The 23,009-nt window shown below is 38.1% G+C and overlaps 1 protein-coding gene across 5 annotated transcripts; it reads right to left on the bottom strand.

Moving 5' to 3' along the window:
- Positions 1–496: 496 nt before the first annotated feature.
- LOC103784696 (zinc finger protein 583) lies at positions 497–22,995 on the bottom strand. Of its 5 annotated transcripts, none has more exons than XM_034944613.3 (5): positions 22,568–22,995; positions 19,888–19,985; positions 12,914–13,040; positions 12,559–12,657; positions 497–4,108 (listed from the first exon to the last, which is right to left on the bottom strand). In XM_034944613.3, exons 2-5 carry the CDS (start codon positions 19,894–19,896, stop codon positions 2,631–2,633), a joined length of 1,713 nt encoding a protein of 570 aa, XP_034800504.1. In that variant the 5' UTR covers positions 19,897–19,985; positions 22,568–22,995; the 3' UTR covers positions 497–2,630. The 5 variants fall into 5 exon arrangements, with proteins under 5 accessions (XP_034800504.1, XP_008960449.1, XP_008960450.1 ...); XM_008962201.5 differs by having other exon boundaries at positions 12,559–12,654; XM_008962202.5 differs by having other exon boundaries at positions 12,559–12,654; positions 22,591–22,966.
- Between the last annotated feature and the right edge of the window lie 14 nt (positions 22,996–23,009).

Raw genomic sequence — 23,009 nt, 5'->3', positions numbered from 1 at the left:
CCCTGTTTTGCCTTTTACAAAATTATTTCATCCACTCAAAAGCCTCACCTTTTTTTTTTTTTAAGAATCATTTACATTGTTCTATGTGTATAATAGAATCTGGAGGGAAAGACATTGTGTGCCGAGTTTTTGAACTTCAAAATAAAACTCTACTTTTCCCAATTAAAATTCTGAAGTTGACAAATTGCCTACCAGAGTTTGTACAAACTCATGCTCTTTTAAATTAGTGCATAGTATCTCTTTTTGTATGCTTTCAATGCAGTTTTATTAATCTGATATTGAAAAAAATAGTATTTCATTGGCCTAAACTGTATTTCTTCTGATCCTAGGGAGATTTAGTACTTACCACATATTTATTGGTCACCTGTTGCCTCTTCATATCCTTTGACTATGAGCTGGAGAAAAGCGTCATTTCCTAAGGGATTTTTATGAGCAATTTTATGTTAAGGATATGAATTCCATAGTTTATATGTGCTGCAATAATTTTCTCCCATTCTTAGGTTTAAAAAATATTGTATCTTTTACTATCTTTGATCATATAAAAGCTTTATAAAGTTCTTATACAGTCAAATCTATGACTTGTTGACAGGAGGTGGGGAGGCTTCTGAATCTCATGTTTAGGAAGGCCAGTCTCATTCTATGATTAGAGTGTGTCACAGAGTCCTCTAATCACTGTTTGTTCCACATTTAGATAAAGCACTTGAAAGTAACTTTCACATATGGAAAGAATGAATTGTTGTATAGAGCACGATACATTTTTCCAAAACTGTTAAACCACTGATGGTATAGGTCACTTTTGTTATAATTTTCTTTATATGTGTAACAGCATGAATATGTATGTTCACACATACATGTTAAAACCTTACAAAATTTATTAGAATTTTGTTGGGTAGAATCTGTAAATTAATTCATGGGCTACTGATATCAGTATGATAGTGAATCTGTCTTACCATATAAAGGATAAAATATTTATTCGTCTTCTTTTTCATCCTCCATTAAACTTTCGTCATTCTGTTTGTATCTATAGTCACATGTGAATTGATCACTGCATTGATTATATGCCAAAAGACTTCTGGGGTCAGGAAGTAATATTAAAAGAGGTCAGATGTAAAGAATCAGGGAGTGGTTTGAATGTTGGAGAAAGGGAAAACACATGGTCTGCTGAAGGTATTCATATGTATTTTAAACTTGATGCATACAGAATCAAACATGTTTGTGGGCCAGTTTATGAGAACGGACCTACAGTTTTGGTTTCTTTTCTTCACTAGTTTTGAAATTTTAGTAATTTAACAACCTTTATTATTTTAAATGACATAGATTTGATATAATTCATTCACCCAGATTTAGAACAGGGGTTCAAGCTTATACTTTATTTTCTACTCATCATTGGTTACTGACTTGTTTCAAGATTTCTTTTTAATTTCGATTTTGCCTTTGTTTACATGTAAATGATGAATACATCTCAGTAAACTGTCTTATTAAAAATGACTTTTTAGGCCAGGCACGGTAGCTCACGCATGTAATCCCAGCACTTTGGGAGGCCAAGGCAGTCGGATCACCGGACGTCAGGAGTTAGAGTAAAGCCTGGCCGACATGTCAAAACCCTCTCTCTACTAAAAATACAAAAATTAGCTGGGCGTGGTGGTGCAGGCCTGTAATCCCAGCTACTCAGGAGGCTGAGGCAGGAGAATCACTTGAACACAGGAGGCGGAGGTTGCAGTGAGCCAAGATTGCACCACTACACTCAAGCCTGAGCAACAGAGCAAGACTCCATTTCAAAAAAAAAAGACTTTTAAAGTAAGACATTAGCATCTTAGAACTGTTAAATATCCAGTGAATGCTGATATAAGCCACCATCTTACCCTATATCATGGACTCTAATGTAAATCCTACTGTTAGATACCCTCCTCACCTACTTTTAGAAAAATGCCTACCATTCCTAATAAAAAAAAAACTTCACAATCTCTCAGTCCTGAGCTGCTGCATCTCTTTTTATTTCTGAGATAATCATGGCTGAGATGATTGGCTTTCTATGTATAGTATGGTTATCTTTTTACTTTACATTATGGTTTGAGTAATTATGCTAGGCACGCTGCTGAGCAATTTACATGCATTATTTCATTCTTCTATTAACTTCTGAGGTAGAACCATTATTATTCCCATACTATAAATAAGACTGAAGCTTACAAAGCACAAAATGCTGCCCCCAAATTAGAGGGCAGGAAATGGAAGTGCAAAGATTGGAACCCAGGTCTTTTTGATCCTGGAATATGTATCTTAATCCTGGATAAGTATTCAGAGAATGAGATGGATAGTGACACAAGATAGAAACTTTGGAAGGTAACCTGCAACAAGGTGTTAGAGGCTAGGTTTTTAGGCTATTTTGAAGAATGTGTGCTTTAACTTAAAAACCATGGGATGCCACTGAGGGATTTTAATGAGGGAGAAATGAGATTAAACATATTTTTTTAAATACAAATTTGGTTGCAACGTGGACATCTGACAGACAATGGTGAGTACAAGGAGACCAATGAGAAAGCTACTCGAGTATCCCATGTCAAATATATTAATGTGCATTGGACAAGGATGATGGAATGGAAATGGAATCAAGAGGTGGATTCCAGAAATATTCAGGAGATGAAACCTACAGGTCTTGGCAACTGATTTGATGTGGAGGGTGAGGGAGAGGAAAGAGTCAAGAATGACTCCATAGTATGAATTCTCTCATGATGAGCAAGATGTGCACGCTGCCTGAAAGATTTCCTGCAATCTTTACATTCATAGGGTCTCTCTCCAGTATGAATTCTCTGATGTAGAGTAAGAGATCCACTATAGCTAAAGGCTTTCCCACAAACATTACATTCATAAGGTTTCTCTCCAGTATGAATTCTCTGATGTTGAGCAAGGCCCGCATTCTGGCTAAATGTTTTCCTACATTCCTTACACATATAGGGTTTTTCTCCAGTATGACTTCTCTGATGTTGTGCAAGTGATGAACTATTGCTAAAGGCCTTCCCACATTCAATACATTCATAGGGTTTCTCTCCAGTATGAACCCTCTGATGTTGATCAAGGTATGCAATTTGGCTGAAGGCTTTCCTACATACTTTACATTCATAAGGTTTTTCTCCAGTATGAACTCTCTGATGTTGAGCAAGGTGTGCATACTGGCTGAAGGCTTTCCTACATTCCTTACATTCGTAGGGTCTCTCTCCAGTATGAATTCTCTGATGTACAATTAGGTATCCACGATGGCTAAAGGCTTTCCCACACACATTACACACATAAGGTTTCTCTCCTGTATGAATTCTCTGATGCTGAGCAAGAAATGAACCATTACTAAAGGCCTTTCCACATTCAATACATTCGAAAGGTCTCTCTCCAGTATGAACTCTCTGATGCTGAGTCAGGTGTGCAATCTGGCTGAAGGCTTTTTTACATTCTTTACACTGATAAGGTTTCTCTCCAGTATGAACTCTCTGATGTTGGGCCAGGTGTGCATTCTGGCTGAAGGCTTTCCTACATTCTTTACATTCATAGGGTTTCTCCCCAGTATGTATTCTCTTATGTTGCGCCAAGTTTGCACTCTGGCTGAACGTTTTCCCACATTCAACACATGCATAGGGTTTCTCTCCAGTATGAATTCTCTGATGAAGTGTAAGGGATGAGCTCTGGTTGAAGACTTTCTCACAATCATTACATTTCAAAAGTTTCTTTTCTACATAGACTTTCCTATGTTTCATTTCAACAGATTTTTTTCGGTAACTTTTCTTTTGTGGTTCATGCTTATGTGCTTTTTCTTTGGTGGGAAAACTCTGTTCTATATCAAAGATTGTATCCTGGTGGAATGTTTGCCAGGATTTGTTATATTCTTTATTTTGAACTTCTGGAAGGATTTCTTTATGAGTGATGATTAATTGACTAAGATGTACCTCTTGACTTCCCAGCTGGTTCTTATACCAGTCCTCACTTTGACAGTCTTCTCTCAAACTGGGATAGTCAAGGCTATAACTAAGATGTCTTGCTCCCACTGTCACAACTTTGGATGATTCTTCATATGTCTCTTGCTTTGATGAAAATTCACTGTTTTTAAATACATACTCCCAATCTAAAAGATATCAAGAAACAAATGTCTTTTGTATTTAATTCACTAGAAGAAATTCTAAAACAAAAACATGTGAATAAAATACATCATAAGTTAAAGGATTTAAAAGCTTATAATGCATTCTAAAATAATGACATTATAAATAATAAGAACTTAAGAGAGTTGATTAAGGAAATAATCATTGACAACCAGTAAGGTAAATATAAGAAACAATGAAGGTGGTATTCTAAAAATCATAATCATCTTTTTATATCTAAGTTAATAACAGACTTCAAACACCTTTCCTCTCTTGTCATAGGTTATCCTGCATTCAAGCTAAGTTATCTTTTATAAGCCAGTTTTATGATGTTAATATGATTAAAAACTCCACTGGAATCCCAGGCCTAAAAACAACACTAGGCAGTATTAATATCCTTATTAGGATACATGTAAAACTTTATGGTTGTTCATATTGTTCATAAAACTCTATGGGTAAACATCTGTAGTTAGAAAAAAAGTCTTCCAGAAAATCATTTTCTATGTAACAAACTCCAACCATATGTAAACTTTCAATTGATCCCTGCAGCTAAGATGCCTTCATATAAGAGTAGTTTTGTATCAAACTGCTTGGTCTTACTAACCTAGCACAGAACTTAGTCTGCCTTCCCCTGTCCAGTTCCAAATCAGATCACTTCATTTTTCTGCTTAATATTTTCCTGTAGTTTCTTACTACATTTAGAATAAAGTGAAAATTCCTACCCTGGTTTATGAAACTCTACATGACCTGGTGTTCTCTGATCTTATCTTCTACTACTCTCTTGCTTGCTTACTCCACTTCAGTCATATGGGAATTCACTTTATTTCCACTTTAGGAGCACCAGACTTGCTGTTTCTCTGCCTGAAAAGCACTTTCCACAGATATCTGCTTGATCCCTTCTCTCATTGCACTTCTTCACTTGAGGTTCTGTTCACATATTACCTCTTCAGTATGGCCTTTGCTGAACATCCAGTATGAAGTATTCCACACTCTTATGTTTCTCTTTCCTCCTGCTTTGCACTTCATAGCACTTAACTTATTTAATATCATATTACATGTTAACTTACTCTCTATTCTTATTAGAATGTAAACATTCATGTGCAGGAACTTTTTTTCTCACCCTTGAACACCCATTGCCTAAAATAGCCTGGACAGACAGAAGGTGCTTAGTATCTTTGGAATAAATACTGAATCAATAATACATAAAACACCACACTAATTCATCCTCTTATAAGAATGACATGCTTGCATGAATGGGGTAAATGTCTGAAACCAAATGGAATATTACCACTAACCTTAAATATTATAGTGGATAATGATATTTGGAAGGAAAAGAATCTGAAGGCAACATACTTAAATTGAGGCTGCTAATTCCACTGTGCTGCCTCAGTGCCCTTCCAAATTCCACTTTCCTCTCTAAACAGTTGCAAATCACACCCATGAATGCCCTATAAAAAGTCAACATGAAGATTAAATTCTGAAGACTGATGGGTCAAAAAAGAAATATGAAATGACTACCAAGGAGCAATGATCTAATTAAACCCAGAATTAAGCTGATAAAACTATAATAAGGAAGTAAAAACATAGGTACAGTCATTGATGAATACTAATTCTCATTAGACTGAAAAGTTAAGGATGGATATTATAATCGTTACATGCATGATTCTTACATTTTAGAGTGTATCAGAATTAGATAAAACTTGCTAAACTACAGATTGCTATACCCCACACACAGAGTTTTTGATTGAGTTAGTGGAGGTTGAGGGCTGAGAATCTTCGTTTCTAATAAATTCACAGGTGGTGCTGCTGGTCTCAAGACGACATTTTGAGCATCATTGCACTATAGCACCCACTGGAAGCATAATATAAAAAGGTACAACAAGCCAGCAGATAAAATAAAATGGAATTATAAAAAATATTCAAACATCCCAAAAGAAGATAGAGATGAGCAAATATTTTTTAATAAGAAATATTGAAAACAATAGTAGACTCAACTCAAATTATATAAATAATTAAATATTAATGAACTCCTTATTCAGTTAAAAGGCAGAACTTATAGGAATCAACAAAATGAAAGACACAATTATATGCTGTTTATAGAAACCTCACATTACATATAAGAATACATTAATAATACAGATAAAGAAAGATGTAACATGCAAACAGTAAGCATAAGGCTAGACTAACTATATTCATGTCAGATAAAATAGACTTTAAAACTGAGTATTCCCAAAGATAGAGACATATAGTAATAAAAGGATCAATTCATCAGAAAGAAATAATCTTTAATGTGTATGCACCTAATATAACGCCTCAAAATACATAAAACAAAAATTGAAAGTGTAAGAAATAGGTAATCCTATAGTCATAATAGGCAACTAACACATGCTTTGCTCAGAAACTGACAAAACTAGGAAAAAATAGTAACAAAGAGGATCTCAACAGGGTTAACTACTTTGATCTAATTTATATTTATACAACACTACACCCAACACTTGTACAACATGTATTCGAGTGCACACAATGTGTTCAGTAAATAAGATAGACTATATTCTGGGGCATAAACCAAGTCTCCATAAATCCCAAAGTACCGAAACCAAGATGAGTATCCTCTCTAACCTCAACAGAGGTTAGAGGTTATTGATTTTTAAATCAATAATACCTAGTCAACTCCAAACATCTGAGAACTAAACACATTTCTATATAAATCATGGGTCAGAGTATACAAGAGAAACTAGAAAATATCTTGGTTGATAATGACAGTACAACATATCAAAATCTGTGGGATACAGCTAAAATGGTACTTAAAGGAAAAATCTACAGTTTTCAAATGCTTATGTTAGAAAACAACTAAAAGTCTAAAAATCAATAATCTAAGATGTCACCTCAAGAAGTGAGGAAAAGACCAAAGTAAACTTGAGGAAAGTAGAAGAAAAAGTTAAGAAAGAAAATTAACAACATAGAAAAACAACCACAGAGGAAATAAAACAGAAGTAGGTTCTTTTAAAACATCAGTTATAAAGAAAAAAAAGAACAGATATCAGCAACACCAGAGGAGTTATCATTACATAGCCTACAGCTGTTTTTTAAAAACGTTAATAAATTGAAAAACTCAGATGAAACACAGAAATCTCTTGAAAGACACAGCCTACCAAAGCTGATTCAACAAAAATCAGATAACCTGATTAACCCTATATCCATTAAAGCTGTTATGTAAAAAATACTTCAGGCCCAGATGTCTTCATTGGTGAATTCTACCAAATATTTAAAGAAGAAATAATACCATTTTATCCAAACTGTCAGAAAATAGAGAAAGATAAACACTTTCCAACTTGTTTTCATAAGGCCAGTATTATCTTGATACCAAAACCAGATAAAAAAATTATAAGAAAGTAAACCTGCAGGCTGGGCGTGGTGGCTCACGCCTGTAATCCCAGCACTTTGGGAGGCCGAGGCAGGCAGATCATGAGGACAAGAATCGAGACCATCCTGGCCAACATCATGAAACCCCATCTCTACTAAAAGTACAAAAATTAGCTGGGCATAGTGGCGCATGCCTGTAGTCCTAGCTACTCGGGAGGCTGAGGCAGGAGAATCGTTTGAACCCGGGAGGTGGAGGTTGCAGTGAGCTGAAATTGAGCCACTGCACTCCAGCCTGGTGACAGAGCAAGACTCCGTCTCAAAAAAAAAAAAAAAAAGTAAACCTGCAGACCAATGTAGCACATGTACATAAGGCAAAATCTTTAATAAAACTGTGCAAATGAAATCTAGGAAAATATTAACAGCATGATCTTGACCAAGTAAAGTTTATCCCAAAAATGCAAGATTGGTTTCACATTTGAAAATCAATCAATGTAATTCACCATATTAAAAGGTTAAAGAGAAAAAAATCACATGATCATTTCAACAGATGTAGAAATAGTATCTGATCCATTTATTATAAAAATTATCAGCAAACCAGGAATAGAAAGTAACGTTTTCAAACTGATCAAGGACATCTAAGAAAAACTTACAGCTTACACTTACTTAATAGTAAAAGACAGAATACATTTCCCCTTAAGATTGAAACAGCACAAGTACATTTCCTCTTACCCCTTCAATTACACATTATATAGGAGGTCCTAGCCATTGCAATATATCAAGAAAAATAAGGTATAAGGATCAGAAGGAAAAAAAAACTGTATTTGTAGATAGCATGATTGTCCATCCAAAAAATCCTCATGGACCTACAAAATAACTGTGAGGGCAACTATTAAATGAATCTAGCGAGGTCATAAGATGTAAAGCTAATATAAAAATCAATTTACATTTCTGCCTACTAGTGGCAAACTATTAGAAAACTGAATTGTTAAAAAAAAATTCTATTTATTATAGCACTCAAAAAACTATCACAGACTTAGGAAAAAAAATTTAACAGAGTACCACTACACTGGATACTGCAAAATATTCTTAAGATAAATTTTATTATTTTTCCTTTTTCTTTTTCAGACAGAGTCTTGCTATGTTGTCCAGGCTAGTCTCCAAGTTCTGGACTCAAGCAATCCTTCCAAGTCAGCCCCCCAAGTAGCTGAGATTACCAGCGCACACCATCACACCCAACTTCAAGACATTTTTAAAGACTAATAAATGGCTTAATAAACCATACTTATATTAGAAGACCCAATGTTAAGAGGTCAGTTTTTTTCAACTGATGTACAGAATCAATGTAATCCCAACAAAAATCTAAGTTTTTTGAGCAGAAATTCTCAACTTCATTCTAAAATTTATATGAAATGCAAATGATCTAAAACAGTCAAGGCAATTTTACAAATTGCACTATCTGGTAACAAAACTTACTACAAAGCTACAGTAATCAAGGCAGTATGGAACTGGTGAGACAATAGACATATAGATCAATGGAACAGAAGACATTCCAGAACTATACCCACACATATGTGGTCAAGTGATGATCAGGAAAAGTAGCAAGGTGATAGAATTAGGAAGGGAAAGTCTTTCCTGACAAAGGGTCTTGGGGCAACTGTATATCCATATGGAAAAAAAAATGAACCTCAACCTTTACCTCACACAAGACACATAAATTAGCTCAAAATCATTCACAGAGCTAAATATAAATGCTAAAACTTTAAAACTCCTAGAAAAATATCTCTGTGACCTGGGAGTAGCAAGAATTTCTTAGATATAAGAAGCACCAACCAAGACAAATTAATAAATTGGATTTTACAAAAATTGCAAACTTTGCCTCCAACAGAGGTGGCAGCAGAAAAACAAAAAGGCAAGCCATAATTGGCATACATATAAGCCAATACATATAAATGATAAAGAACTTGTTTTAAGACTATATACAGAACTCTTACAACTCATAAGATAAACAATCCAATAAAACATGGGAAAAATGTTTGAACAAAGATTTCATAAAAGTTATATGCATGGCCAGTAAACATATGAAAAGAGGCTCAACATTATTAGTCATTCCAGAAATGCATATTAAAACCACAATACAACCTTTAGAATGACTAAAATTAAAAATACTACTGATGATACCAAGATTTGGTGAGAATGTGGATTAACTGGAAGTCTCATACACTGCTAGAAGAATGGTGTAATTCCTTCAGAAAACTGACAGTTTCTAACAGAGTTAAACATATACCTATCATATAACTCAGTTCTTCCATCTTAGGTATTTACCCCCCAAAAATAAAAATATATGTTCACACAAAGTCCTGTACATGACAGCTGCATAGCAACTTTATTTATAATAGCCCCAAACTGGAAACAACCCAAATGTCCATCACCAGGTGAATGGATAAATGAAATGTTGCATTCATACATGCAACAATACAGATAAATTTCAAGATGATTATCCTGAGTGAAATAAGCCAGACGTAACAAAATACATACTGTATGATTCCATTTACTTTAGATGCAAATTAATAAAAAATAAAGATCAGATTCATGTTTGTTTGGAACTGGGAGTGGAGAGTAGGATAGATGGAAAGAGACACACGCAATATTTTGGGGTGATAGAAATACTAAATGTGTCTTGATTGTGGTGACAGTTTCATGGGTATATGCAAGTGTCATCAAACTGTACAATTTATATGTATCCAGTTTACTGTATGTAAATAATTCCTTAATACTGTCTGATCAAATACAATAAAACCAGAAAACTCTCTTTTAAACAACTCTGGGTGAAAGAAAAAAATTTTTAAGGTAGATTATCTAGTATGAACAGCAGTAACAAAAACACTAAGTATCAGAATCTACAGGAGATAGACAAAGATAAACTTAGAGGAAAATTCATAGTCCTTAATAATCTCATTACTAAATAAAAGAATTAAATTAATAGATTAAGCTCTCATTTCAGCACTATGGAGATCAAAATAAATAAGAAAATTAGAAGGAAAGAATTAGTAAGGAGAAAATATTTTATGAATTAGTACAGAAAAAAACACAAAATTGGAAAAGAATACGAATACATAAATCCATAAGCTAGTTCTTTAAAAATAAACTGATTTATGAGTAGAGCAACCTAATAAATGTACTCTTTTTTTTTTTTTGAGACGGAGTCTCACTCTATCTCCCAGGCTAAAGTTCAGTGGTGCAATCTCGGCTCACTGCAACCTCCACCTCCTGAGTTCAAGTGATTCTCTGCCTCAGCCTCCTAAGTAGCTGGGATTACAGGAGCCTGCCACCACACCTGGCTAATTTTTGTATTTTTAGTAGAGGCAGGGTTTCACCATCTTGGCCAGGCTGGTCTTGAACTCCTGACTTCATGATCCACCCACCTCGGCCTCCCAAAGTGCTGGGATTACAGGTGTAAGCCACCACACCCGACCAATATATTCTTTTAAAAAAAGAATAGTTATACAAAATAAAAAATTAAAATTGGAAACCATTATACATATAAAAGAAAACTAATTGTAGATTATTTTGCTCAAATTCATGAAATCTGATAACCTAAATGAAAAGGACAATTATCTAGAAAAATTAAAATGCATAAAATTTAACCAAAGACAGGCTGGGGGCAGGGCTGATGCCTGTAATCCCAGCACTTTGGGAGGCCCAGGTGGGCAGATCATTTGAGGTTACAAGTTCAAGACCAGCCTGGCCAACATGGTGAAACCCCATCTCTACTTAAAATACAGAAAAATTAGCTGGGCGTAGTGGTGCATGCCTGTAATCCCAGCTACTTGGGTGGCTGAGGCAGGAGAATTGCTTGAACCTGGGAGGTGGAGGTTGCAGTGCACCACTGCACTCCAGCCTGGGCAACAGGTCAAGACCTCATCTAAAAATATATATATATTAACCAAAGACAAATTATAGAGATGCCATTTACCATGGAGGATACTGAGAAAGTTATCAAAGATTCACTTCCCCACAAAGGCCTCAGCATCAGGCTTTATCTCTCAAACTCTTAAGACCAGTGATCTCATTCATTCACACTGACATCTCTAAATCAGACTATTTTTCTGAGCCCCCATCTTCTAAACCAGTTGCATGTTGCATTTCTTTGCTTGGAACTCTCCTCATCTTATATATATAACCCTCTTATGTCCACAGCCAAATTTTTCATCTTTCCTCCTATCAACCTATTCTTCTGATTGTTTCTATTAAGTGTTATCATCTTCTAGTTACCCAGAATTGAAAATAAAATTGGCTTTCTTTTTTCTTTGTTGGTGTATAAGCCTCTGAATAATCCCAAGAATTTAGCAGAATCCTGTTCTCAAAACATAAAGTCAATGAGGCTTGGTAAAAGAATAAATAAATACATAAATGCATCAATCCTTCAATCTAAAAGGAATAAGTAACTGAGAAAGGAAAAAAAAACAAAACAAAACAAACAGGAAAAACCTGGCTTTCTTTTTTTTTTTTTTAGACAGGCTCTTGCTTTGTTACCCAGGCTGGAGTGCAGGGGCGCAATCTCAGATCACAGGCTCAGGTGATCCTCCCACCTCAGCCTCCCACGTAGATGGGATTACAGGCGCGTGCCACCAGGCCTGGCTAATTTTTTTTTTTTGTATTTTTGGTTTTGCCATGTTGCCCAGGCTGGTCTCGAACTCCTGGGCTCAAGTGATCCACCCACTTTGGTTTCCCAAGAGCTGGGATTACAGGCACCTGGATTTTTAAAAAATGAAACCAAGCAACTTGTATAAAACTAAAAGGCAAGGACAGGGAGATGCTGTGACATTTGGATCCAACAATAGGAAAATGGGTTATCAGAGAAGATTACTGTCAGAGAAGACTGTAACTTGTGAGAGAATACAGACAGAGAGAACAAATTGAGGAGCTCATACTAAAGATGCCTCAATATTTCTTCCCAGGCTTTGAGTCTTTAAGAAAACCTACCCAGGAAACGTCAATTATGAACTGAAATCTTTCAGAATTGCTGAGCTTTTCCTGGCAATGGCTTCTGTCTCCCTATTTCTCTCTCACTCACCAGGGCATGGGCCTCTTGTTCCCTCCTTCTTCACCATCCAGGGCTCTTTTCCTTGCTCCAATAATGAGATCACATCTGGCTTAGAAACAGAAACTCCTGCTTACAAAAAACAAAAGGGGAATTAGGCAGGTCTATAAATAAGATCAAGTTTCTGCATCATCAAGAAGGTGGGAGAATAATGGGAGGGAGCTGAGGAATAAGAATGGGGAAGATGAAGCTGCCAATTCTACAAATTCAACCTATTTTGGGAAGCACAAGAAAAGGAAATTTAGTGAAGCACGTCAGAGGTTTCCCAAATATTACAGTGGAGCTCAGTCCCATGTACAGATTCTGAATTAAGGGGACATGTCCTTACCCAATGATACTAAGCTCCTGTAGTTCTCCAACATCACTTTCCTGTACAAATTCCTCTGAGCAGGGTTCAGCCATTCCCATTCCTCTTGAGAGAAATTTACAGCCACATCCCCAAATGTCACCAAATCCTGAAATGACATAAACACATTCTTGCTCAACTAGTGTTCATATCCTCACATGAGCCTAAGTTAAAAAGTTAAATTGTCTATACTTTTAGAGAAAAATATTGCACATAGCAAAACTTTCTGACAGTATCTTAGGTTGTGAGCAACACATGTCAGGTAATTGCTAAATGACTTCTTTGTGCTTTGTTTTGATATTCTGTCATGGAAAGTATACAATTTGAGAGATAATCCTACTGGTAGAGAAAGGATTTATCACACACACAAAATTGGAAAACAACAGAACACTGTAAATAAAGTATAAAATATGTTATTCATACTAAATGCCAGAGTATTTCTCAACACTGGAAAATCAGATACACTGGGGCAGTAAAGAGCTTCGAGGAGGAAACAGGCTGAGTTAAGCTTTATAATGTGTACATGGTTGAATCTGGCGTTTTTCCAAACTCAGTACAATGGAATGGTCAATGTTCCAGAGACATCAATAGGGTTGTATAAAAATATATATAAATATGTTTGATGCTTATATTGACTTTCCAAAATTAAATATATAATAGAAACAGTAAACAAAGTTATATACTGACTTGCAAAAATATGGCTTAAATGTATACCATAACAGAGAGCAATCAAGAAGCTGAGTGACAGATCACCTGACGTGTGAAAGTATGCCACTGAATTTGTGCTTGGTGGCAAAGACAACATTTGCCAACCAGCTGTCAAAGTGATGCATCTCATCTCACTGATGACATAAGGTATCTCACGTATTTTTTACATTTCATATTACACATTTCACAATGACAACCTAGGTCTTGTTTGTGTTGAATTTTAAACATTTGTTTTACACAAATTCCTCTCCTGTAGATGGTTTAAATGAATGGAAGGCATATGGTTTAGATGACCAGGAGCTTGGTGTCACAAAAGGTATCTGAATCAGGCCAGGTGTGGTGGTGCATGCCTAAAGCCCCAGGTACTCAAGAGGCTGAGGCAGAAGGATTGCCTGGGATGCTTGAGTCCAGCCTGGGCAATATAGTGAGACCCCGTTTCTAAAGACAAACAAACAAAAAGGTATCTGGATCAAAACAAGAAAAAACTTGTCACAGATAAAATGAAGTTGATCTCAAAGACTATGACTTCTAATGTCTTGAGAAGAAGAAGAGTGATATTACAATAAATGTTTGAATCTGTATAATCAGTACTTGATAAGAAGGAATCAAAGAAGTACAATAAAAGTTACTTCAATATGGGACATATGTTCATTGGAAATAAACATTTTCCTGAGACTGTGTGTAAGAGGCGACAAATGATTGCCTAACAGCTCTTGATAACCCCACTAAGTTGTAAAGATAGTTGGTAACTTATAATCATGCTACATGAGACAAAATAATAGTAATTTAAGCACTATTAATTTACTTAGTGAATGTCTCCAAGTCTGATAATAAAATGCATCAAAAAATATCTACAGCTCTCACTAGAGAAACATACACAATTGTGCCTGTTTGATGAGCAAGAGAGTTTTTAAAATGTTACAGTACAGCTCCCAAATAATACTACCGAATGTTGAATTAAGGATCTTTAAGATAACACGGAACAAGACCTAGTTTGCTCCCTAAAAATTAAAAATGGGTCTTCCTCCTAACAAGATAAATCAGCTCAAGACTTATCAGGGCTTGTTGTATGGTTAGGCATATGCATCTTGGTTTTGACATGTCACAGAGCAAAGCCTGCTCTTAAGCTGGGCTGACATAGAGATGGCATTCAATGGTACACACCTGAACATACTGATTTCTTAAATACTGAAATACTGCCACACTCATTGATAAACAGCTACTTCACTGAGTGCTGCTAGTGACCACACCAGATTTCTCCATAAGGAATTCAGCAACTGAAGATTAATGCCCAGCATGGCAGCAAACTCCAGGATCCCAGCTAGGATAAGTTCTGCTGTGTGCCTTTGCCTTGTTGGTTGTCAAATATGAACATCACCCCTACTCTTATATGACTCTTTGCAGAGTAATGCTCCTATTGAAGAAATACTCAAATACATCAGTGATTTTATTTAGAAACCTTTTTAATGGAAAAAAAAAATGAGTCAATGTTAATTGCTACTGCCGGAAAAATGCACAAAAATGTTAAGGAGGTTATAGGAAGCAAAAGTATGGCTCCAAGAAATATCAATTACACGCATCAGCTGCTTAAAAAGCTTCTATCTCTGAAACATTTCTTAATACAAGGAAATCTGAGGAAGTGACTTGTAGCTTCAAAGAAGGAAAGGAATGTGAATCAGGTCTAAAAATTAAAACTTGTGCTGGATAGGCCTGGGCACTGCTAATCATCAATTCTACTGTAACTCAAATTACTTCAATACAAACTCTTTAAAATTTTGTGCGGGAAAGTGTTCCACACACATCATTTATTCTGCAGACATTAGCGAAGCAGCTTTTGCTACACAAAGTCCTTGAGACATTTTTTAGCTGCACACATGAACTAATAGAGTCTGTGTTTTAACTATCTGACATTTTCCTGTCAGCCAATGAGACCATGAATACCTTGTACATTTTTTTATATTTACTTTGATTTAATTTAAAAAATTGCCATCATTAAAGAAACTTAAAATATACTTTCCAGTATTTCTACCCTCAGTGATTTCCCCCCACTCCTTTGTTTTAATTTTATTTTTTGGGAGACAGGATCTTGCTCTGTCGCCAAGGCTGGAGTACAGTGTCACAATCATGGCTGATTGCAGCCTCAACCTGTCAGGCTTGAATGATCCTCCCAACCTCAGCCTCTCAAGCAGCTGGGACCACAGGCACTCATCACCAGGCACAGGTAATTTTTTTTTTTTTTTTTGGTACAGATGATGTCTCACTATGTTGCCCAGGCTGGTCTCAAACTCCTGGGCTGAAGCGATCCTCCTGCCTTGGCCTCCCAAAGTGCTAGGATGCTGGGATTGATTACAGGGGTGAGCCACCTCACCCAGCCAATTTTTTCCCTTTTTAAGTTAAAGAATTGGAAATCTTTCACCCCCATGCCTACTCCCATGTCACCCTACCTCCTAAAAGCAATTATAATTTATAGTTAGTATAATCTGCTCAAACGGTTCCTTATACTAATGTCTATGATTATGTATATATTTCACTTACTGATAATGTCACTTTTATTGGCTGAGTACTATTATACAGTATAATTATGCTCTATCTTATTTACTAACCCCCATGCTTATTTTCAGTTGGGTAAATCTTAATTTTTGTTGTTGTTGTTGTTTGTGTTTTTGACATGGAGTCTTGCTCTGTCGCCCAGGCTGGAGAGCAGTGGTGCGATCTTGGCTCACGGCAACCTCCACCTCCCATGTTCAAGCAATTCTCCTGCCTCAGCTTCCCAAGTAGCTGGGATTACAGGGGCCCACCACCACGCTCAGCTAATTTTTTTGTATTTTTAGTAGAGATGGGGTTTCACCATGTTGGCCAGGCTGGTCTTGAACTCCCGACCTCAGATGATCCACCCACCTCGGCCCCCCAAAGTGCTGGGATTACAGGCATGAGCCACCACACCCAGCTGGATAAATCTTAATTTTTTACTATGATGTTGCATAGGTCTTGAATTATTTTCTTAAAATCGATTCACAGACGTCATTCTCTCCATTGAGACCGGGATTTCACAAAATTACTTAATCTCAAAAGAATTTTTAACTACACTATTTTGACCCAGCAACGATACGGCCAAATTGTTTTTGAATTGAAAAAACAATTCAGGGTGGGAGTAAAGTGTTGGCTTGCACTCGAAGACATACTCGAAGAGTTCTTCAGGTATTAGTAATACAGAAGGAAAATGGAAGCATGAAAACACAGGAAGAAATTAAGAGTTCTAAAGCAGTAATTATAAATAGAGCAATAAGAATATTGTGGAGTTAAATCACCATAGGCATCTTATCCTGTTCAGGAAGTGATAAGGGTACTAATCATAGGAGGAAGATTACAGAAGAAAGAAGGATTACTACATATGAGTAATGTATGAATATTATCTTAGAAAAGCCACTAAAAGAACAATAAAAATTATGTATTATTACTAAAATAATAAGGAAAAATACCTGACTTAACCAAAAAAAAGCAAAAAAGGAGAAACAAAGGAAAAAAGAACAGATGGGATAAATGGAAAACAAACAGAAATACAGTAGCTTTAAACACGTATGTATAAGTATTACATTAAATATGTAATAAACACTAAAAGATTAAGATTATCAGGCTCGCTTTTTTAAAACTAGCCAGTTATATGCTGCTCACAAGAGGCATACTTTAAATATAATCTTTAAAGGCAGAGGTTCTCAAAAACCATGCATTAAAATCATCCTGGATACCTGTAACCCAGCTACTTGGCTACTTGGGAGGCTGAGGCAGGAAGACCGCTGGAGGCCAGAAGTTCAAAACCAGCCTGGGCAAAATAGTGAGACCCCATCTCAAAAAAAGATAATCATCATCCTGGGAAACCCAATAAAAATGTGTTTTCTTAGGTGCCACCAAGAGACCATGATTCGGGAGGTCTGGGGTGGGGTCCTGGAAACAGCATCTGGGCTAATGGGTTCCATCTATTCTATACATCATACTTGCAGCTTTTTCTTTCTTCTGTTACCAAATCAGTAGCAGGAAAGAAGAGGTGGCTAACTCTAGCTATCCTGGTCTCACTCACAGATAAGGAATTCATCTGAATGCCTATTACCAACCAGGCACTATTCTAAGAGTGAGGAATACAAAGGTGAACAAAACAAAGTTCCTCCTCTTAATATTCTAACAAAGGAGAAAAACATTAAACATAAGGTCATACATGTCAGGTAGTGACATATGCCACAAAAAACAAAAGAAGGTAAAGGGTGATTAAGAGTGATAGGCTGTTTATTGTAGATAATATAGTCAAGGTAAGTCTAAATGAAGAGGTAAGATTTGAACAACAATCTAAATGAAATGGGGGAGCAAGCTATGTCAACATGTAGGGGGATGGGGGAGCAAATGCAAAAGTCCAGAGACAAGAAAAAGCACAGTAAGTCTGAGGGACAGCAAATTCACAACTGTGATTAAAATGAAGAGAGGTAAATACTTGTAGAAAATGAGGTCTGGGAAAGCCAGGACCTGAAGCACAAAGGGCCTTATAGGCCATGGTTAGGACACTGGATTTCATTCCAAGTAAGATAGGAAGGCAATGAAGGTTCTGGGCATGGGAGTGAAATAATGAGCCCCATCACAGACTCGCTACAGTGCCCCTCATCATTTTCTACCACCCTTTTCATATCATTACTCATCATCATCGACATTACTGACCCTCAATTTTTATTACAACTTCTTACGTCTGACTCAGTCACTAACTGGTTACGTGGACATGTCACTTTCTTCCCCTGGCCTCTTTTTCTTCATCTGTAGAATGAGAAACTTGGACAAGATCACCCATAATTATCTTCCTGGCTTTACTGTTTTATAAGCCTAAGACTGTGCTGTCTAATACACTAGCTACTAGCTACATACGGCTAAATTTAAATCAATTAACATGAAAAATTCAGTTTCTCAGTCATGCTAGTATATACAAGTCTTTGTAGCCACATCTGGCTAGTGGCTACTATGTTAAACACTGCAGATATAGAACATTTCTATTGTCAATCATCACAGAAAGTTCTATTGGACAGTGCTGTACTAGTTGATTTCTGCATCTGCCTCACCTTACTCTTTCTCCATTTTCCATATTTTAACCTAGAGGTGTGTGTGTGTGTATATATATATTTAACCTATATAATGCATTTAACCTATATGTATTTTTCTCTAAGTGCAGAGAATTTTTTTTACTAAATGAATAATCCATCCCTTTCCCACTGATTTAAAATAATATCAGTACATCATATAATAAACTAGTATACATTAAATTCTATGAAGACAAAGACAGGGCCTATTTATCACAGCACTTAGCACAAGGTCTTTATTTTTATTTTTATTTATCACAGCAATTAGCACAAGGCCTTTAATAACTATATGATATGTTCAGTGAATGAAGATTTCCATTCTTATGGAATTCTTATACTTGGATTTGTTTCTTAACATTATATGTTTCTTCTGGCTCCATTCCACACTATCAACTGTTTTCATTATTATAGACATATACAGCTTTTATTTTAATGCAGATTCAAGTGCTCTCCCATTAGTCTTTTCCAAAACAAAGTTCTGCTATTTTTTACATATTAATTCCACTACTCTTAACTGGATGACCTAGAATAACATAGCTGTGGACACTCAGAATGTCCCTAAAATGGTACCTCATTATTCCCTGGAATACTGTTCTTCAAAGCCCACGGAGTGCCTGGAAAAATCCCTGCCCTAGCTGACCCACACTTTAATATTCAAGACTCAACACATCTCACTCCTCAAAATCACTTTGAGCAAGAGACTTTGCCCTGTTCTGTGACTAAGACCACCTGATAACCCTCCTGTCTTGCCTTCTTTTCAAACCTAGGTCTATGGAAAAGCTTTATTTATGCTAGTGGTTACATCTGAACATACACCTCAGTCTCAATGAATCAACTTACTACAATGAAGGTTTACATATGCCAATGAGTGTATTTTTGCATCTTGAGAGCTTCTAACAGACACTAAACCCAGAGGAGGTGCTGAACTATTTCTTGAGTGAAGATAAAAATGCTGGCTGTGGAAAAAAAGATAACTAGGCTTTTGGAGACTTTTACTGGAAAGCAAGATATGAGGAACGAGTCACTGGATGAATGGAACCTTATTAGGTTGCAGAATTTTGGAAGAAAAACAAAATGTTCGTATAACCTAAAAAATAAGATGGCATTTTAGGGAAGAGAGAAGAAATGCTTGCTTACCTTGGACATGGCTTTAAGGATTCCAGAATTTGACAGTTCTTCTGTCGTACTCCTTCAGCTCCTCTCTGGGAGAGGGACAGTATCCTGAGAAAGTCGAGCTGGAGAAGGAAAAGAAACCATAAAATGCCAGGCCTGCCCTGCAGCTCTCAGTATCATCAGCCTAGAAACCTTTCCTTCTCTTTCTCCTTCTTTCCCCAACCTCAGGAGTAAATTAGAGGTATCACTGAGCAAGTCATTTATATCTAAATTTACAATTCTTTTTCCCACATGCTTTGGATCTTAAGAATACAACATACAGGCCAGGCGCGGTGGCTCACGCCTGTAATCCCAGCACTTTGGGAGGCCGATGCGGGCGAATCACAAGGTCAGGAGATCGAGACCATCCTGGCTAACACGGGGAAACCCCGTCTCTACTAAAAATACACAAAATTAGCCAGGTGTGGTGGCGGGCGCCTGTAGTCCCAGCTACTGGGGAGGCTGAGGCAGGAGAATGGCGTGAACCCAGGAGGCGGAGCTTGCAGTGAGCCAAGATCGCGCCACCACACTCCAGCCTGGTCCACAGAGCGAGACTCTGTCTCAAAAAAAAAAAAAAAAAAAAAAGAATACAACATACATGTTCTGTGTTTAAGTTACCTCCCCATTTATAATTTAAAACAAAAACAGCAATTACAGAATGGCATTACCAAGCAAGGATTTCCCCCTTTCACGCATGAAGGCTCTACAGCGGAGTAATTATTCAAGGCATCACGGTAATAAGTAATTAAGCCAAACTGGAAACCAGTTCTAACTTTTAATTCTTTCCACCCGATCATGATGTTGAAAGGAAATATGTTCCCACCCTTTCTGCAAGGATGACAGATAAAGCTACAAAGTGAAATTTCTCAGAGAAAGCATCTCTAGACACAGAGTGAGTATCAGAGGGTCCATGTGGTGTGGTGGACACTCGATCAAAGAGTCAAGACGGCCTACTTCAGGTCCTGGCTTATGACGACCCACAACTGAAAACTAATCTCTTGACTTTTCTGGGCAATCTCCTCAGATAGAAAGAAGGAGAGAGGGAGGGAGGGGCAGGCTATGCTTGAACAGTCATCCAAACCCCCTATCGTGAATTCTTGTCCAGCAGACCTTACTGCCTTGAAGAATAAAGCCATTACCTATGAAGTGGCATAACTCAGTGGTAAGAACTACTAGGCTTAAGGATCAGAACACCTGGTCTCAAACAGCCAAACCACCACATGCTACCTATACAACCTCTGGCAAGTTAGGTAACCACTGCAAACCTGTTTCTCTATCAGTGAAATGGTAACTATTCCCTATCAATTGTTGGGAGGATTCTGAAATGATCTACATAAAGCATTGAGCACAGTGCTCAATTTTCATCTTTCTGTCATTTATTTTCATAAACAGCACATGGTAGGTCTCCCATTCCTTTTTCTTTTTAAATTCCTCACATGCCCCCAGAGACTGAGAAGGATGGAAAAACTACTGTGCCAGAGGACAAGCAGCCAGCGTGGTCAGCTTTTCAGGCTTAAGGCTGAGGCTCCTGTCTGTCTCTCCCTTTTCAGCTCTCGTCCCTCCCTTTCTCCATCTTTTCCCCTTTATCTCAATCTCTCTGTCTCTCCACCACAACAGCAGTCTCCCAAACCCCAGAGCACACCAGCATCTCCAAGCACCCACACAGCTTCCTGCCCACACAAATCACAGACAACAAACCACACAGTTTCTCATTCTGGCACCTCCCCTGGCAACCTATGGACATGCCCCCACATTGTAGCCCGCCCTGCTCTCACAATGGGTCATATAAGGCCATTCTCAGTCACACTGTCACACTCACTGTCGGGATGACATACAGTGCTAAGTCACACCATCTCCCTCAGTCTCACATAATCACACACACTGTCATGCACAATCTCAAACATTGTCACATACAATCTTAGTCCAACAACAAAAACTCTGTTCACATACAGTTTCACATACAGTGACACAGTCTCACACACTGTCACACAAATTCTGTCGCAGTTTCACGTGGTCCCATATCAACAGCCACACACCGTACACAACCACACATAACCTCACACACGGTGACATGGTCTCACATACTGTCACAGTCTCATCTAATCCTACACACACGGTCAAGCTCTGTTCACAAAGTCACACACACTGTCACACAGTCTTACATTATCCCACACACACAGGTCACACACACAGTGACATGGTCTTACACACTGTTCACACGTGGTCCACACATAATGACAGTTTAACACTGTCACACATTCCCAGTCTCACACATGGTGATGTGGTCTTAAGCACATACAGTGTCACACAGTCCCACACGGTCCCATATACTGTCAAAGGCTCCCGCATACACCGGGGCAACGGTCTCATACTGTCGCACACATTCTCACACCCAGTCTCATATTGTCACACACAGTCCCACATTTGTCCCACATGGTCTCACACTGACACACATATTCACACGCGGCCTCACATTCTCACACTGTCACACACGGTCTCAAATTCTCACACAGTCACACATGGTCTCACACACGGTTCCACACTGTCAAACACATTGTCACACACGGTTCCTTAATGTCTCACACATTCTCACACACTGTCACACACGGTCCCACACATGGTGGCATGGCCGCTCCCGGCGTCAGCTCCATCCCGCGCTCCTCACCGCCTCCTCCCTCCAGTGGGCACCTCCTTCGGCGCGGTCCTTGGAGGCCGGGGCTGGGCCAGGGCTCGATCCTGGCCGGCGGCCGCGCTCACAAAGGCGCCGCAGCCCTAGGGCAGGCCGCAGGGGCCGCTGGGAAATGGAGTCCGGGGCCGGCGCGGCGCAGAGGATGCTGGGATGTTGGCCGAGGGTCCCGGGCGGCCGCAGGTCCCGCCGCTCAGTTGCGGGTAGTTTCTGCTGCGCCCCTTTCCCTAGTAAGCCCACCTCCGCTGGCCTTCAGAATCCCACCCGGACCAGCTGAGCCCTCTCAGGCCGTTAGACTGTCCGCTCCCCAACCCGTTCCACCCGAGGCCTGGGAGGACCTGCTCTGACTGCGCAGGCGCAGCTGGCTCAGGTCCCCAAAGGCTGCCAGGCAGGGGTGCTAGCGCGGTGAGGCGCACGCGCA

The sequence above is a fragment of the Pan paniscus genome, chromosome 20 (assembly GCF_029289425.2).
Source record: "Pan paniscus chromosome 20, NHGRI_mPanPan1-v2.0_pri, whole genome shotgun sequence".
Taxonomy (NCBI): Eukaryota; Metazoa; Chordata; class Mammalia; order Primates; family Hominidae; genus Pan; species Pan paniscus.
Note: the sequence above shows the minus strand (reverse complement) of the source record. Positions and strands in the feature narration are given on the sequence as shown.

Bases quoted from the DNA above. Each gene is read 5' to 3' on its own strand.
- LOC103784696 (XM_034944613.3), bottom strand. The intron at 12,658-12,913 runs GTAAGGACATGT...GTTTTTTGTAAG, and splicing joins CAGGAGCTTAGTATCATTGG to CAGGAGTTTCTGTTTCTAAG. The intron at 4,109-12,558 runs GTGAGTGAGAGA...GATATCTTTTAG, and splicing joins AACAAGAGGCCCATGCCCTG to ATTGGGAGTATGTATTTAAA.